The following is a 16548-nucleotide window of genomic DNA, read 5'->3' on the forward strand; positions in this document are numbered from 1 at the left end:
GATTTTATGATAACCAATCTTTTGTCTAGTTAAAATAAACTTAGTTCGCATGTTTTTATGTTTGTTTAATTAAAAAATAATAATAATAATATTTTATTATAATAGTGATATTCTTATTAAAAAAGCATATATATATATATATATATATATATATATATATATATATATATATATATATATATATATATATATATATATATATATATATATATGTATATATATATATATATATGATATATATATATGAGCTAGCTCTGAAAAAAAAAAATCAGAGCTGTATATGTGTATAAATATATATAATTTTTCATGTTGCCATTCGGTACACAGTTTTAGTAGCCTATATATTGATTTAACATAAATACCTTGTGTGTGTGTGTGTGTGTGTGTGTGTATTCATTGCACCCATCTGTTCTGTTCAATGTTACTTTCATATTGAAGTCCATGGTTATAATTATTCATAAGTATGTAGTGTCATAACTACATCTCTGACATTTATAACAAACGAAGCAGTTTGAAAATCGGTTGAAAATTGAGCAAGTTATGGTTATTTAAAAGTACATGCACCATTAAAACACTGTTACGAGTGAGCGAGCTGCCGGTGACAAGATGGCCGCAAGTTGCGGACGGCGACCTCCATTGGCCAACAGCGCGCACGAGACATCTAGCCTTTATTATGGATATCTATGATCATAGCAACATGATACTTCCTGCCTGTGTGTTCTACAAAGGACGTCTCGTTTAATTCTGATTGAGGACACTCCGAATACTGCATCCTTCACAGGATGTCCTCCGAAGGACGCAGCCTTCACAATTAAGTGATATGAGACACAGCTAATGACTGAGAACTAGACAAGGGACACCTGTGAACACTGGTTAACCAATAAACCAATAAGAACATGACAACAGAGCACAAGACAAAGGAGCACATGGCAGGATCACATGACAAACAGGAACACATGACAGAACCAGGAAGTGCAGGGCAATACATGACAGTGAAACATGAACGAAACCCCAAAACCCTTACAAACATAAAGCAGGAAGAGTGCCTAAAGCAACCCTAACCATGGTGCAATCACTATCACGCACAGTCTCCAGTGCCTAGTAGCTTTTAATAAAAGGGTGGGAATTGCCATATGATGATAGCACTGTTCAGTAAATTGTATTATAATTTTAAAAAATCACTAGTTATTGGTGTGGGTCTTAATGCACTCATGTTTCATTCTCATAGGGAGATCCAGGTGGTGTTATTGGAGTACCCATCCCTCAAAAAGGTGACAGGGGCTTGCCAGGACTTCCCGGTTCACCAGTAAGGATTTTGATTTAAAAGCCCCTTTTTACAGAAAATGATTAATTTACAATATTAATTTTTACAGAAAATGTACAGAAATCATAAGGAATACAGAAAATGTGCATTAACCATTCATATATTCTTGCCTGTTGTATGCTTTAAAATGTTTCATAATTTATCTGATTCTCTTTTAATTTTTTAGGGGCAAAAAGGAAACCCTGGACAAATAGGGCCCTATGGCCCGTCTGGACCAATTGGACCTCCTGTGAGTCTAAAGTTAAAATCTCTGAAACAAGTGAAACACACTAACACAATTAACAGACACCAGCGAACTCTCACCCGGATCTCACAACATTCTATTTTTCTTTGAAGGGAAGGCCTGGTGAATCTGGCCAAAAAGGAGAGCCGGTAACTTTTCTTCTCATCTGAAATCTTTTGCATTGATGATAATGTTTGAGTCTAGAGTTTGTGAAATGACCAGAGGCTGTCTTGTTGCAGGGTGACAAGCTGACATTTATTGGTGAGAAAGGAGATAAGGTGAGTTAAGAGAAACCATTGGCTCATAAATAATCTGACATGCATTTTAATGACCTTCAGTGGCACTTGCAGCATGTGCTTCATAGGTTGTAATAAATTCTTTACATCTTTAAAGGAGCAATTTATGTGCTTCTTACTATGGAAAATGGCGCAAAGCGATTAAGTCTCTAACTCTGTACCCCATTAGACAGATGTCACCACTGCATAATAATTGCATAATTGCATTATCAAAACTGATCAGCAACTTTCCTGGTTTAGTCTTACTTATTATCATGATCATCCCTGTGTCTCTTTTCAGGGAGACCGAGGTTTAACCGGTCCCCCCGGTCCACCAGGGAGACAAGGTGAATTTGAAGGTCCTGGCACAACAATTTATATTCCTGGACCAACGGTATGATGTCATAAAATCCCCTATGAAATGTATACATTTTTGCTTTGCTTAGGTGTCCAAATATTTGGGGGCTACATGTCTTTTATCTTAGTTACACTGCTAAGCATTAATTGTGCCTTGCATGTTTTCTAGGGTGAAATAGGCTCTAAAGGAGAGAAAGGAGAACGAGTAAGTGGCAGCACAACATTTTTAACCCTATAAACAACTGGATTGAACAAAATCAATTTTAGAATTATAAATACATTACAAACTCATTATTGTATATTTTATATATTTAACACTGTATATTATAATATTATGCAATTTCATAATTATATTACATAATTCTATATATTTGCAAATTTTACCTGTAAAACAAAAGTCAACATTGTGATGTTTTTTGAATCTTTGAATTGATGAGTTTGTCTACAGGTTTTAAGGTATGGTACTACATATTAATTTAGCCTTTGCCCTCTTCACCAAGCGTTTATGTGAACCATATCAACCTGGAATCAAAGGTGAACAAGGTCCACCAGGACCAATAGTAAGTGACCTTAAAAAGTGAAATATCTGTTATTGTGTGCTTTAATTATATATATATATATATATATATATATATATATATATATATATATATATATATATATATATATATATATATATATATATATATATATATATATATATATATATATATATATATATATATATAAAATTACGTTATCAGCATATTAAATTAAATGTAGTGAAATTATCAGCATGAAAACTTTTGAAAAATTTGAAAAGTTTGTGTACAACCTGATGATCCCTTTCTCAAACATGATTTGAGAATGATCCAAAAAGCACAGAATCAAGAACATCTGACCATCTGTACAGAGGGTCACAATAATCAATATTGAATAATTGTATTAATTTATACTATAAAGTACATGGTTCCTCCATGTACCAAAGTGACGTTCCTCCATCTTGTTTTGTATTCACAATGGAGGTTGTTTTATTTACTATGTGAAATCTGAGCTTCACTTTATTTATTTTTTTCAAGGGGAAACCTGGCAAAGATGGACAGAGTGGGGAAAAGGTATGGTGTTCTTGGACAATTGCATGAGATCCTATCAGCAGCGCAGTTACCTGTTGCCAGCTGTTATTTCAGATTTGATAATGGTTAATTGTACTCTTCTTTCAAATACTTAAATCACATTGAATCAGGTTCTTTTTGAATCCCTTTGTTTGTGATAGGGGGAAACCGGCTCTCCTGGTTCTCTTGGGCGTGATGGCTTGAAGGTAAGAAGTGCCATCTTGGAGGGCCATGCTGTAACTTTAGACATAAAAAAGCATGACCATTTTTAAACTTTTATGTATTTTAATTATGACTTTGGTTCATGTTCAGGGTGACAAAGGAGAAAAAGGACCACCAGGACATGTAAGTAGTTACCAAAATTCTAAAATCTGATAAAGGCTGCATGTACTGAAGATTAACAAAGCCAAAGACTACTTCCACACCTAATTCACTTGAACAATGTTATGGGCTGGTAAATACTAATGATGATAATTATCGTACAGGGGTTTGGCCCCCCTGGCCCTCCGGGTCCTCCTGGCCCCCCCGGAGCAGAGGGAGAGACAGGTGATGTCTGCATGATGTTTTGTCCTTCTGCGGTTGTCCTGTCAAATGTCCTGTCTTTTTATCTGTTCATCTGTTTTTTCATCCATCAGGTTATCCGGGAGAGCGTGGAGATCCTGGTCCCCCAGGTGAGAGAAGCACACTTTGATAAAGTGTGAATTAGGTCATGTAGCAAATTAGCTCAAAGGGAAAAACTTGTCAAAACTAATTATGAATATTTGGATCAGTTAATCAGATTATCTTGATGTAGTTGAACTAATATTAATGTTAATTTCCGGGGTAAGGGAAATAACATTCTTACTGTACAGTACTAGTCAGAGCATGTTGCAAGATCAGGAATCGTTTAAGTGACATTAATCTGCAAGCAGAATCAGAGTCAGGGAAATCATATGTATTGTACACAAAGTTTTATTAACTAAACCACGAACACATAACTAATCTTATACCATGGTCTGTCTAGAATCCTCAATTATGATTGGCTGGAAGGTGTGTAATAAAATCGTTTAATGCAGAGGTAGTTCCAAATCAGTCGAATTACCGTTCTATCAGTGTGCTGTATATAGGCCTTTGTCACTCACGGAGAGCCAATTATTCTTACATTTTCGGTTCTTTAGCGACCCGGATCTATATCTAACAAGGATGGATCTCTACCTGTCATAATAATATAAAACTCTTCTAAAATTAGTGTAACAATTACAGAAAAATAAAAGAAAATATATATTGGTTTCCTTTGAGCAGATGTTTTATACCATCATCACTGTCCTCGTCAGAGTTCATTTCCCAGTACATTCAGAATTTGGCTCATATTCGCCAAACATCTTCTCAAAACTATCATTTTCAACATCTTCAAAGTCAACATTTTTGATCGCTGACAGCTTCTTCACCAGATCCACCACCAGGTTACAGTGACACTAATATCTGATTCATTTCATTTCATAAATCACCGAGCCATTTCAAGTTTTGCAGATCAAGTTTTGTTATTGTTATTGTCTAACTTTAAAAAATGAACGAGAAGGAGGGTAATGAATGACCGCTTGGAAAAGCGGTCTTTCCCTCATTCAAATAAATGTAACTGAATGCACTGTGTCTGATTCAAAGCAGCCAGAATGCTAGATCTCAAGAGCCGTAACTGCCCAAAATAATTGTCAGTTTTACCATTCAACTATTTCACTGCTAACATTGATAACAGCTTTAAAGGGATAGTCCACCTCTTTTTTATATTAAACTATGTTATTCCCTTAACTAAGACGAGTTGATACATACCTCTCTCGTCTCTTAAATCTCTCTGACGCGCGGTGACATTCTGATAGCATTTAGCTTAGCCCACTAAGCCCAGTTCATTCACTATGGTACCAAAGCAGAGATCAAGTTAGAAGCGACCAAACACCTCCACGTTTTCCCTATTTAAATACAGTTACACAGATAGCTGAACGACCAAGTAAGGTGACACAAAATAAAACATGGTGCTTTTCTAAGCAGGTTTAAAAGGAGAACTATAATGTAGAAGAAGAAGAAGAAGTAGTTTTGGACCCACTTTATATTAGGTGGCCTTAACTACTATGTACTAACATTTTAATTAATAATTTGATACAATGCACTTATTGTGTACATACATGTTTCTACATTGTACTTACATTTAAAAAATAGCACTTCGCTTACACCTAACCCTACCCTTAAACTTACCCAGACCACCACACCTGTCCCTAACTCTACCTTTATCCCACCTCAATATCAGCAAAGGTGTTTGGCAATACAATTTGAACACAGTAAGTACAATGTACTTATTTTTTGATGTAAGTACACAGTACTTAAGGGCACCTAATATAAAGTGGGGCAGAAATTGTATTTATAAAGCGCCTTTCCAAAGCCAAAGTTGCTTTACATAGTATAAGACAATACATTTGCACAAAATAACATTAGCATACTCACATATACAAGACAAGAACAGGTCTTCTTTAGCCACATTATTCAAAATACAAATTTAATAGATAAGTCTTAAGCTGGGTCTTGAAGGTAGAAAGTAACGGTAATTTACGCAATGATAGGGGAAGCAAATTCCATAATATTGGTGCATTGATACTAAATGCCCTACCACCTACGGTGGACAACCTAAAACGAGGAGTGGACAAAAGACCAAGCTCAGATGATCTGAGGGACCAGGCAGGAGAGTAGTGGTGTAGTAAGTCAGACAGATATGGAGGTGCGAGATCGTTTAATGCCTTAAATGTTAGAAGAAGTACCTTAAAATGAATACGTGATGCCACAGGTAGCCAGTGAAGATCACGCAGTAAAGGAGTTATGTTAGCAGAGCGCCTGGTGGAGGTGAGAACTCTGGCTGCAGAGATCTGAACATACTGTAACCTAGCAATAAGTGTTTTAGGAAGACCTAAAAACAGAGCATAGCAATAATCCAAACGGGATGTGATTAATGCATGAATTAAAAATTCAGCATCAGCCTGAGTGAGAGAAGATGTGCAATATTACGGAGATGGAAAAAAGAGTTTTTAACAACAGAAGAAATATGAGAGGCAAAGGTGAGAGATGAGTCAAACAAGACGCCAAGATTACGGACAGAGGAAGAAGGCTTAAGATCAACCAAATCAATATTCAATGACAGGTCTTCTTTTGACTGTGGTTGCAGAGCCAATCAAAAGGAATTCAGTTTTACTTTCATTTAGTTTAAGGAGATTCAGGGACATCCAATGCTTGATATCCCTGATACATGCAGTGAGTGAGTTAGACAAGGATGGCCTATCAGAGCTGGTGGTGAGGTAAATTTGGATGTCATCAGCATAGCAATGAAATTGAAGTCCATGCTTGTGTATGATGTTGCCAAGTGGATATATATAACTGATAAACAGTAGTGGACCAAGAACTGAGCCCTGAGGAACACCCTGTGAAAGAGGAGCAGTGGCTGGATTTATAGCCGTGTATGGTGATGTAATATTTTCTGATGCTGATGTAGGAGATGAACCAGGAAAGATCAGAAACAGTGATGCCGATATCAGAAAAGACGAGAAATTAGTATTTCATGACAGAGCTTAGATCCAGAAGAATCAAGATGACTGACTGAAAGGTTCAAAAGTATCAAATGTTCAAATGTATGGTGGAATAGCACTTTTGAGAGTACTTCGACTCGGCGCAGTAAAAAGTCACGCCTGAAAAATCCTCTCCCCCTATTGACGGAAATAAGAGGGTGAGGGGGAGATTTGAGGGAGGATTTTTCAGGCGTGACTTTTTACTCTGCAGAGTCGAAGAAATCTCAAAAGCGCTATTCCACCAGACATTAAAGTTATGCTTTTAAACCCGCTTGGAAAAGGGGCACGTTTTATTTTGTGTCACCATACTTGGTCGTTCAGCTATTCGTGTAACTGTATTTAAATAGGTGAAATGTGGAGGTGTTTGGTCGCTTCTAACTTGATCTCTATTTGGTAACTAATGAATGAACTGGGCTTAGTCGGCTAAGCTAAGTGCTATCAAAATGTCACTGCGTGTCAGAGCGATTAAGTGCACACACTCAGACGAGAGAGGTATTAACTCGTCTTAGTTAAGGGAATAACAGTTTAATATGAAAAGGCGGTGGAGTATCCCTTTAAGTTTTCAATGTTAAACATATACACACAAATCAAATCACGCATACATGGGAAATGGAAAAGTGAGAGAGAATGACTGAGCAGAACAGAGCAATGAAGCTATGAAAATAGTAATTTAACTATCTGAAAAGAACCATCAGTTTTTTTTGTTGTTGACGCTTTTGTTAACAAACAGCTTACTAAACCTCTGTTTAGTCAGTTAAGTGTACCATACTTGCATTGCTTTAGCTGTGGTATGGGTGCCCGGACAGTCTCAGGAGAAAGTCTGATGGTGCTGAAGTTGCAATTCTATTATTTCCTCGTTGAGTGAAGAAATGATGACGAACTTGCACTGTTAGATTGACTCTATTATGGTCGAGAAAGTTGCACATGGCTTGATGTGTTGAGGCCTGTCAGCCTGCGATCTTGTGATCAGACCGGTTGTCAGGTCCCAAGCGCACAGCAGCTAGGAAAAGGAAGAGAGAGGGAGAGAACTTTGTTTTGGCTTTTCAGTTCCTCTGAAGTCACACCTCTTGAGTTCTGACTTGACCAATGGGGAAGGTGGACTTTACAAATAGGAAAATTCCTTTTGGGAGGTTTTATGGCCCATTTTTCTGGAGCATGCTAGAATGGGTCTGGTAGTTTGTGTCCATTTATACTGTGACTAATATAAAGCATTATGAGGAGGTGATGCACACTAAAGTGTGAGTCGTCAAATGAGAGTTCATTTGATAAGAGACACAATAGACGTGGGTTAAATAAGCTAGTAATTCTTTCATAAAGCATACATAAAATTGTATCCAATAACAAATACACTATGCTGGAAAGTAATAATCATACACACAACGTTCTGGTGATATGCATGTTTCTTCATAGAAGGTTTCCTATGAATGAATGTGGAAGAGTCCTTTTTTTATGGGCATTATGTGTGCTTCCATAGAGCAATGGAGTGAGAGTTGACTTGCATTCTTTTTAGTCATAAAAAACCAAGACCTGGTTCTATTATTTTGAGGGAATTGTCACAGGCACCTTGACCTTATTTCATGGTTGGTGACGGGTTTTAAAGATTATTTGTTAAATATAACAAATACTTGTCTGATTTGTCTCATTCATTACAGTATGTATAATTTAGTACAATAGTTCACTGTCATGATGATCCTTTCCCTTATGTCCATGGTTGACTGCAGGCAGATATATTGAGGGACCTCCTGGACCCCCTGGCCTTCCTGGAGAGATCGGTCAGAAGGGAGATAAAGGAGCTGATGGAGTGTCTCTTAAAGGTCCAAACGGAGCTGATGGACCCCCTGGCCCACCTGGACCACCAGGGCCGATCAGTAAGAACATCTTAAACACAAATCTTAAACACAAATTACCTAATGGAACAAAATGAAGTGATCATGTGTGGTTCATTTTATTGTCCATTCCAAAATTGAATTGGCATTAATCTTGTTTATTTTAGATGAAGAATGTGATATTGAAAAAGGACCTCCAGGGCCTCCGGGACCTCCAGGGTTGCCAGGAGAAGTGGGACAGAAAGGTGAGGCAGTAATTTCATAATTTGTTCACATTGTAGTTTTGGTTTCTACACTTTTCTACAAGTTTTTCTACACTTTCAGGTAATCAAGGCGACACATGCACACAGTGCTCCGGTTTCGGGCCCCCAGGTTTGCCTGGTCCTCAGGGGGCAAAGGGTCAGCAAGGTGAGAAAAAATCAGCAAGGTTTGCTTTGCTATGTTTGGACTTTCTGAGATTATGCCTCATGCTGGATGTTTTCATTTTAGGTTTTCCTGGACAAGCAGGGATTAAAGGAGAGAAGGGTGTGCCAGGACCTTCTGGGCCTGCTGGAAATCCTGTACGTACATTTTCTATCGTTATTTAACCAGTGCTGTCAATCGATTAAAAATGCAATCGGATTAATAACACTTTTGGGTTATGCCTTTAGATTACAGCCCGGAAAGTACTGCGTGGGTAAAACAAATTTACAGCGTAACTTTTGGTATTTATAATGTATCTATAAAGTACATATGTGTAAGTATAATGGAATAATATGTAATATTTGGGGAAAAAAGGGGTAACTACCAGGAAAATAAACACATTATTTATGCTGCAAGTATTTTTAAATTAAGGGGTAATTTTCCAAGTAGTTACAGGGTAAGTGTGAATCTATGGGCTATAAATTAAAGTGGTGCTTGTTCCCCTAATGTTTCATGTAGTTACAGGGTAAGCACAATAAAAACACACACAATCTCATATCACTCAGAAACCTTTATTTGAAAAAACAACTTGGAACATATGTGTTAAAACAGTGCACATTTATGCAATTTATATATCAAAAGTTACAGTACTTTTTCGGGCTGTAATCAAGGCATTAGCCACTTTAGTTGAGTGATTAATTTGCGATTAAATCACACACTTATCATGAAATGAAGCATATGCCATTTATCTTGTTTAACACAGTCATTTAGTTATCATTTGCTATATCCAACAAAGTAAAGATTGATGGACAATTCTCACAAAACTATAAAAAAAAAAAAAAAATAGAACTATTTTCTATAAGCTTCAAGGACCCCTGGAGACTTCAAATGGACACCAAATAACCAAATGCTATAGAAGTCCATATAATTATATTATATAAAACATGTATGCACATGCCAAAGCACCCATGAAAAATAAACATTTTAAAGCAAAGCACAAACTGGAATTACAAATTCACTAAAAACAAAATGTGTCTCTACTATCAGATATCTCAGCCTGGCCTTCTTCACATTAGCTCTGTTTTGGACTGATTGCAGTGTTGAGCAGTAGCGAGCTACAATCGCGATGCTACTAGCATAACTAGATTTTTCAGTAGCTTGTCAGTAGCTCAGTTACTTATAAAAGAGTGTAGCGAACTACTTTATACAGCAAGTAGCTGTGTAGCGCGACCAAAAGCTACATTCCGTTTTGGGTTCTGACAACCGACAAGAACAAGCCTCTAAGGAGCGGAGCTGACCGATGAAGCGCATGCTCAGCTCAATAATCCGCTCTATGCAGATGCTTCACTCATAATCCACTCACCGGTAAAACAACGTTTGCTCAAATCCCACTCAGACACGACATGTATCTGTACTGTAGCCTATATTGTAGCCATTAAGCAATGTATTTTGTTTCATATTTATGTTTTATATTTATGTTTTATATATTTATGTTGAATATTTCATTTAAGTTGCATACATTTTGTTCTTGCACTGATGTTAAATTTGTAGCCCTGTTGCACTTTGACAGCCAGTTTGAGATATGTTTTATTATATTTAAGAGTGTTTCGCATAGTTTACAAAATCAAATGATTCTGACAGCTTTTGCCAATTAAATGACTATGTCCCAATAAACCTGAATTCACCCTATACTCTTTGAAATAAATTACATTGTATTATGTTTGTGAAACTCTGCCATTATATATATAAAAAAACGAAAAGTAGTTTCAATGTTCTTTTTGATAGTAACTTGTAGTGTAGCTAGCTACTTTTTCAAAAGGGTGTAGCTTAAATGTAACTTAACTATTTTAACTTAAAAGTCATTTTTAGCTTGTAAAGCTAAAGTTTCAGAGTAACTTGCCCAACACTGACTGATTGTTTGAATGAATTTGATGACTGGATCACTGAAAACTTTCCCAGAGTTTAACAGTTTAAAATCTGATCACTAACTGAGAATGTGTAAACACTGACAGCACACAATTTAAAATGTTTTACTTAGTATGTGAAAGTCTATTTTTGTGGCACCAAAAAAACAATGGACTGGGTACAAATTAATTTGGTAGTGCACTGTGCCCACTTTAGAATGTGAATGTAAACACATAAGATCCTGTTTGGACAAATCTTACCTTTGTTCTTGCATTTCCTTGGACTTTAGGGTCAACATGGCTCTCCAGGTTTAATGGGTGCCCCTGGCGCTCAGGGTGAGCCTGGTGATGTCTTTGTGGCTCCAGGGTTGAAAGGAGATAAGGGTTTACCGGGTACTACTGGAGACAGAGGATTCCCAGGTCTTGATGGGCTCCCAGGACAAGATGGCTGGCCAGGGCAACCTGGACCCAAGGGAGAGCCTGTAAGTACGAACATCTGAAAAAAAAAATGCTTATTTAGTTAAACACTTTTATGTCTAATTCACAGTGCAACTGAGGTCTATTTTACAATGTTTATTATTTTGCATAAACAATACTTAGATTCATAAATCGTGTTTCTGTGATTAGGCTAGATTTGGTATTAAGGGTGATCGTGGCCTGGATGGAGATCCTGGTATCACAGGCCCTCCGGGTGAGAGAGGTCCCCCAGGTATCCCAGGCGTAGGACGGCCAGGTGAACCTGGTGAAAAGGGCTCTTCAGGGTTGCCTGGTTCACCAGGAAGGCCAGGATCCCCAGGTCATTAATTTAGAGTAATACATATGTTTATCCTCTAATTGTGCCATGCTCTTTAAAATAACCATAATCACAAATATCTTTATAGGAAGTAAAGGGGATGCTGGTAAAGTAATAAGTTTACCTGGACCTCAGGGTGAGCCAGGGTCTCGTGGAGAGACTGGCAGACCTGGTCTTCAAGGTAAATTCAGGTTATGCTAATGTTTAATGAGTGGTGTGATATATGAGTGGTGTGATGCAGAGCTGGCTGTGCTGACGTCTTTTTCACGCTGTCACTCAGGTGATAGAGGTCTTCCAGGTGAACGTGGATTTCAAGGATTCCCAGGAAACAAAGGTGACCCTGGGTTGCCAGGAATTGGATTTCCTGGGCCTCCAGGGCCAAAAGGTAACCTCCAAGTGCCAGACTGTAACAGTCAAATTATGTATGAAAAGCTCCACACCTTTTCATTACATTCACTCAAATGTGTTAATTGATGACAGCAGCAACAGTGAGAAATAAGTGCTATAGAGATTTAGGTTGGCCATAAGTTATAAGCTCTATTCTCTGAAAAAAATAAAATAAAAATAATTATATATATATATATATATATATATATATATATATATATATATATATATATATATATATATATATATATATATATATTCCAAATACTTTTGCATCAATGGGTATCAAATTATGTTTAAATAATCTAATCTATAATGTTTTCTAACTATCTATATTTCCCTCTGCTAGGATCCTCTGGGATTCCAGGTCCCAATGGAATTCCAGGAGAGCCTGGTCAACCAGGTCAGGATGGATTTCCTGGTCGTGCAGGGATACCTGGGCAAAAAGTATGATGGTGTATGCCTTTTAGATTTTGATGTATACCTTTTTTTAATAGAAATAAACTAGAAATTGTTACTTCATTATTGACTTTGATTGGTACCATACACAGGGTGAACCTGGCAGGGGTCTTCCTGGTCCTAAAGGTGCCATAGGTCTCCCAGGAGTGCCAGGATTTCCAGGGGAAAAGGGTAATCCTGGAATGGCTGGGGTTCCAGGAACTGAAGGGAAAATTGGGCCACCTGGACCTCAAGGAATCAAAGGTATACAGTTATATGTTGATTTCACATAGTACTTTTGAGTAGATTAGTTACCCGATTTTCAAAATGCACTTCTTTGAAAAGTGACTATGGTTTTGTATTTGACTATGGACACTTTTGTCCATTGTTACTGATTTTGAAGGTTAAGAAGATCATAGAAAATTTAATGTACACAAATGTGAAAACATTAAAGGACAACTCTGGGGAATTTTGAAGTAAATCTTGATGGTTATGCCTTTGTGAGTACAGTCTATTAAAAAAAAAAAAAAAAAAAAAAAAAAAAAAAAAAAAAACGGATTGGTGCTTGCAACACACAGCTACTACAGTTAATGCCCGGAGCTCCCACTCAGCTAAAACAGCAGTTATGGGGGCATAAACGTAAAGGGTGTTTTTGTGCCTCTTAACAAACACAAAATGCATATAAAATGTCTGTCCAAAATGAACAGGGCCCTTACATGACAAAGAGAAGCGTTTAGCCACTTAGCCATTGTTTAAATTCACCTAGGGCCCTATTTTAACGATCTGAAACGCAAGTGTCAAAGCGCGAAGCGCAAGTAACTTTGTGGGCGGGTCTCGGCGCTGTTGTTATTTTCCCGGCGGGATAAATGGCTCTTGCGCCCGGCGCAAATCTAAAATGGGTTGGTCTGAAGTAGCTTCATTATTCATAGGTGTGGTTTGGGCGTAACGTTAATAAACCAATCAGAGCGGCACCCAACATTCCCTTTAAAAGCAGCTGCGCAAGTTCCATTATGGATTGCTATTATTATGGCGTATTTACCAGGCGCACGTTCTTGTAAGAGCAGCCCTTACGAAACAAAAATATATTGCAGTATATTGGAAAATTTCATGCAATACATTAGGCAATATATTCACATATATGGGAATTAATATTTATATATTTCAATATATTGCAATATATTGAAAGCAGCAATCATTTGTATATTTTCCAATATATTACATGAATGTATAATATTTTATAATACCATCAATATATTATTCCATATATTTACATTATAGAAAAATATATTTCAAGTAATATATTGGTAAATATGTTTTCCTTTCGTAAGGGAGTGAAAGACAGAGAAGCTGTGTTGTATGGGAATGGGAGAAACCCACCCAAAATAGCGTCGGTTAAACGTCTCAGGTTACGTATGTAACCCTAGTTCCCTGAGGGAACGAGACGCTGCGTCGAAACGCTGTGAGAACGCCTCTGCGTTAATGCGTCGTGAAGCGCCTGTAGAACCATTCCATCGGAAAAAAGATCGATCGTCGCCGACGTGATGACGTCGCCGACGTGATGACGCCATCAACCGGAGACTATAAAAGGTCCGCGATCACAAACAGGAACTAGCTTCTGATAAAGCCTGAAGTAAGTGATCACGGACACGCCGGGAGTATGGCAGAGCGACGCAGCGTCTCGTTCCCTCAGGGAACTAGGGTTACATACGTAACCTGAGACGTTCCCTTTCGGGGAACTCGAGCTGCGTCGAAACGCTGTGAGAACGCTTATACCCACATCGCCATAGGACCAAGTGTCTCGTATGTGTGAAGCCGAAGCGCACACGGTTACGAGAGTACCTGTGCCCCAACTGTAGATGCCAGGTCTAGTTCATAGAACCTGACGAAAGTTAAAGGAGACGACCATCCGGCCGCGTTTACAAATATCGTGGAGGGAAGCCCCCGACAAAAGTGCTTAAGAAGCAGCCATACCCCTGGTTGAATGCGTCCGGACAGCCAGTGGAGACTGCTGCCCGGCCGCCTCATAAGCAAGTGAGATGGCCTCGACCACTCACTTGCTCATCCTCTGCTTAGATACTGGGGCCCCTTCTTAGGGGGCCCGAAACAGACAAACAGCTGATCAGTTTTCCTCCACAGGGCAGCTCTGTGGACATAGTATCTAGTGCTCTAACAGGGCACAGCAGATTAATCTTCCTGGTCTGACGTCGTGAAAGGAGGATGACAGAATGCTTGAAGAGTAATGGGGCCCCGTGGGCTCGTAGGAACCTTGGGGACATAACTCGGCCTGGGATGAGAAAACCCCGGCGCAAACTCTAGACATGAGGGCCCTACAGACAGGGACTGAATATCTCTTATTCTTTTGAGAGATGAAATAGCCAAAAGGAATATAGTCCTGAGGTGAGGAACTTATCCGACACCTCCTACAAGGGTTCAAACGGAGGCTCGGACAAGCCCCGCAAAACACAGGCTAAGTCCCATGCTGGGACCCTCGAGTGCATAACAGGCCTCAACCTTAAAGTGCCACGGAGGAAACGTGTAATCAGAGGGTGTCTTCCCAAGACACTCCACCCAAAGGGACATGGACGGCACCCAAGGCCGCCACGTACGCCTCTATTGTGGAGGGGGTCAACCCTGCCGAGAACCTTGCCTGCAGAAACTCCAGCACTGTACCAACCGGGCAGTTAACTGGGTCCCACTGTCGTTCTCTGCACCATGCTGAGAAAAGTTTCCCTTTCAGAGCGTACAGTTTCCTCGTGGACGGAGCTCTGGAGTGAAGGATGGTCTCTACGACCTCGGCCGAGAGACCTTCCTCTATGAGCCTAGCCCCCTCAGAGGCCAGGCCCACAGTTTCCACATCTCTGGGCGTGGGTGCAGGAATCTCCCGCCCGCCTGAGAGAGAAGATCCCTCCTGGTCGGAATCTCCATCGGAGAGCCTTCCAGGAAAGATATCAGGTCCGAAAACCATACTCGGGTCGGCCAGTACGGAGCCACTAGGAGTACCTGGGCCCCGTCCCGGCGTACCCTCTCCAGAACTCCTGGAAGCAAGACAATCGGGGGGAAGGCGTACAGAGGTAGCCTCGGCCACCCCTGTACCATGGCATCCAACCCCAGCGGGGCTGGATGGGTCAGAGAAACCACTGCGGGCAGTGAGAACTCTCCGCCGAAGCAAATAGCTCCCATATACCTTCCATAGGAGCTCCACCACTTCTGGGTGGAGTCTCCATTCCCCGGGCCTCGGCCCCTGCCTCGACAGGCTGTCTGCTTCCTGATTCAGGACCCCCGGGATATATACTGCTCTGACTGACAGCAATTTCCCTTGGGCCCACAGGAGGATCCGATGTGCCAATTGTCCAACGGACGGGACCTCAGACCCCCCTGGTGATTTATATAGACGACCACCGATGTGTTGTCTGCACATGGTGGCCCCTTGAGGTCGGGCAGGAACTGTTTCAATGCAAGAAACACTGCGAGCATCTCTAGCCGATTTACGTGCCAGTGCCGCTGATATTCCTGCCATAGACCCTGGGATGAGCGACCACTCATGGTCGCCCCCCCAGCCCGTGAGAGAGGCATCTGTCGTTAGCGTTACGCGACGAACATGAGCCCCCAACACGGGACCCTGAGATAAAAACCCCGGGTTTTTCCACATGACCAGAGCACGTAGGCATCGCCGCGTGACTTTGATCGTGCGGAGCGGATTTCCCCTCGGGGAGAACCCTTTTGTTTTGAGCCACCACTGCAGTGGCCTCATGTACAGTAGGCCAAAAGGTATCACGTTGGACGCTGCTGCCATGAGACCTAACAGTTTCTGGAACCGTTTCACAGTGACGGCTCGGCCTAGCTTCTGTTCTTTGGCGGCTGCCAGGATCGATGCTATGCGTGTTGGCGATAATTGCGCCCGCATAATTACCGAGTCCCAGTTCACACCTAGAAAAGTGGTTCTCTGA

At 39.9% G+C, this 16548-nt stretch overlaps 1 protein-coding gene across 1 annotated transcript in view; it reads left to right on the top strand.

The window, feature by feature from the left end:
* Positions 1 to 16548, top strand: part of col4a1 (collagen, type IV, alpha 1) — a 92220-nt gene that overhangs the window by 47204 nt on the left and 28468 nt on the right. The window contains exons 9-30 of the mRNA XM_067443426.1: positions 1229 to 1306; positions 1491 to 1553; positions 1661 to 1696; positions 1787 to 1825; positions 2124 to 2216; positions 2349 to 2384; positions 2680 to 2739; positions 3238 to 3273; positions 3432 to 3476; positions 3583 to 3615; positions 3756 to 3816; positions 3906 to 3941; positions 8573 to 8719; positions 8845 to 8922; positions 9002 to 9085; positions 9167 to 9237; positions 11274 to 11465; positions 11611 to 11779; positions 11865 to 11957; positions 12057 to 12161; positions 12513 to 12610; positions 12715 to 12865. Of these exons, the coding sequence (XP_067299527.1) occupies positions 1229 to 1306; positions 1491 to 1553; positions 1661 to 1696; positions 1787 to 1825; positions 2124 to 2216; positions 2349 to 2384; positions 2680 to 2739; positions 3238 to 3273; positions 3432 to 3476; positions 3583 to 3615; positions 3756 to 3816; positions 3906 to 3941; positions 8573 to 8719; positions 8845 to 8922; positions 9002 to 9085; positions 9167 to 9237; positions 11274 to 11465; positions 11611 to 11779; positions 11865 to 11957; positions 12057 to 12161; positions 12513 to 12610; positions 12715 to 12865 (1804 nt within the window). The remainder of the gene's footprint in view (positions 1 to 1228; positions 1307 to 1490; positions 1554 to 1660; positions 1697 to 1786; positions 1826 to 2123; positions 2217 to 2348; positions 2385 to 2679; positions 2740 to 3237; positions 3274 to 3431; positions 3477 to 3582; positions 3616 to 3755; positions 3817 to 3905; positions 3942 to 8572; positions 8720 to 8844; positions 8923 to 9001; positions 9086 to 9166; positions 9238 to 11273; positions 11466 to 11610; positions 11780 to 11864; positions 11958 to 12056; positions 12162 to 12512; positions 12611 to 12714; positions 12866 to 16548) is intronic.

This window comes from Pseudorasbora parva, chromosome 5, assembly GCF_024679245.1.
Source record: "Pseudorasbora parva isolate DD20220531a chromosome 5, ASM2467924v1, whole genome shotgun sequence".
NCBI lineage: Eukaryota > Metazoa > Chordata > Actinopteri > Cypriniformes > Gobionidae > Pseudorasbora > Pseudorasbora parva.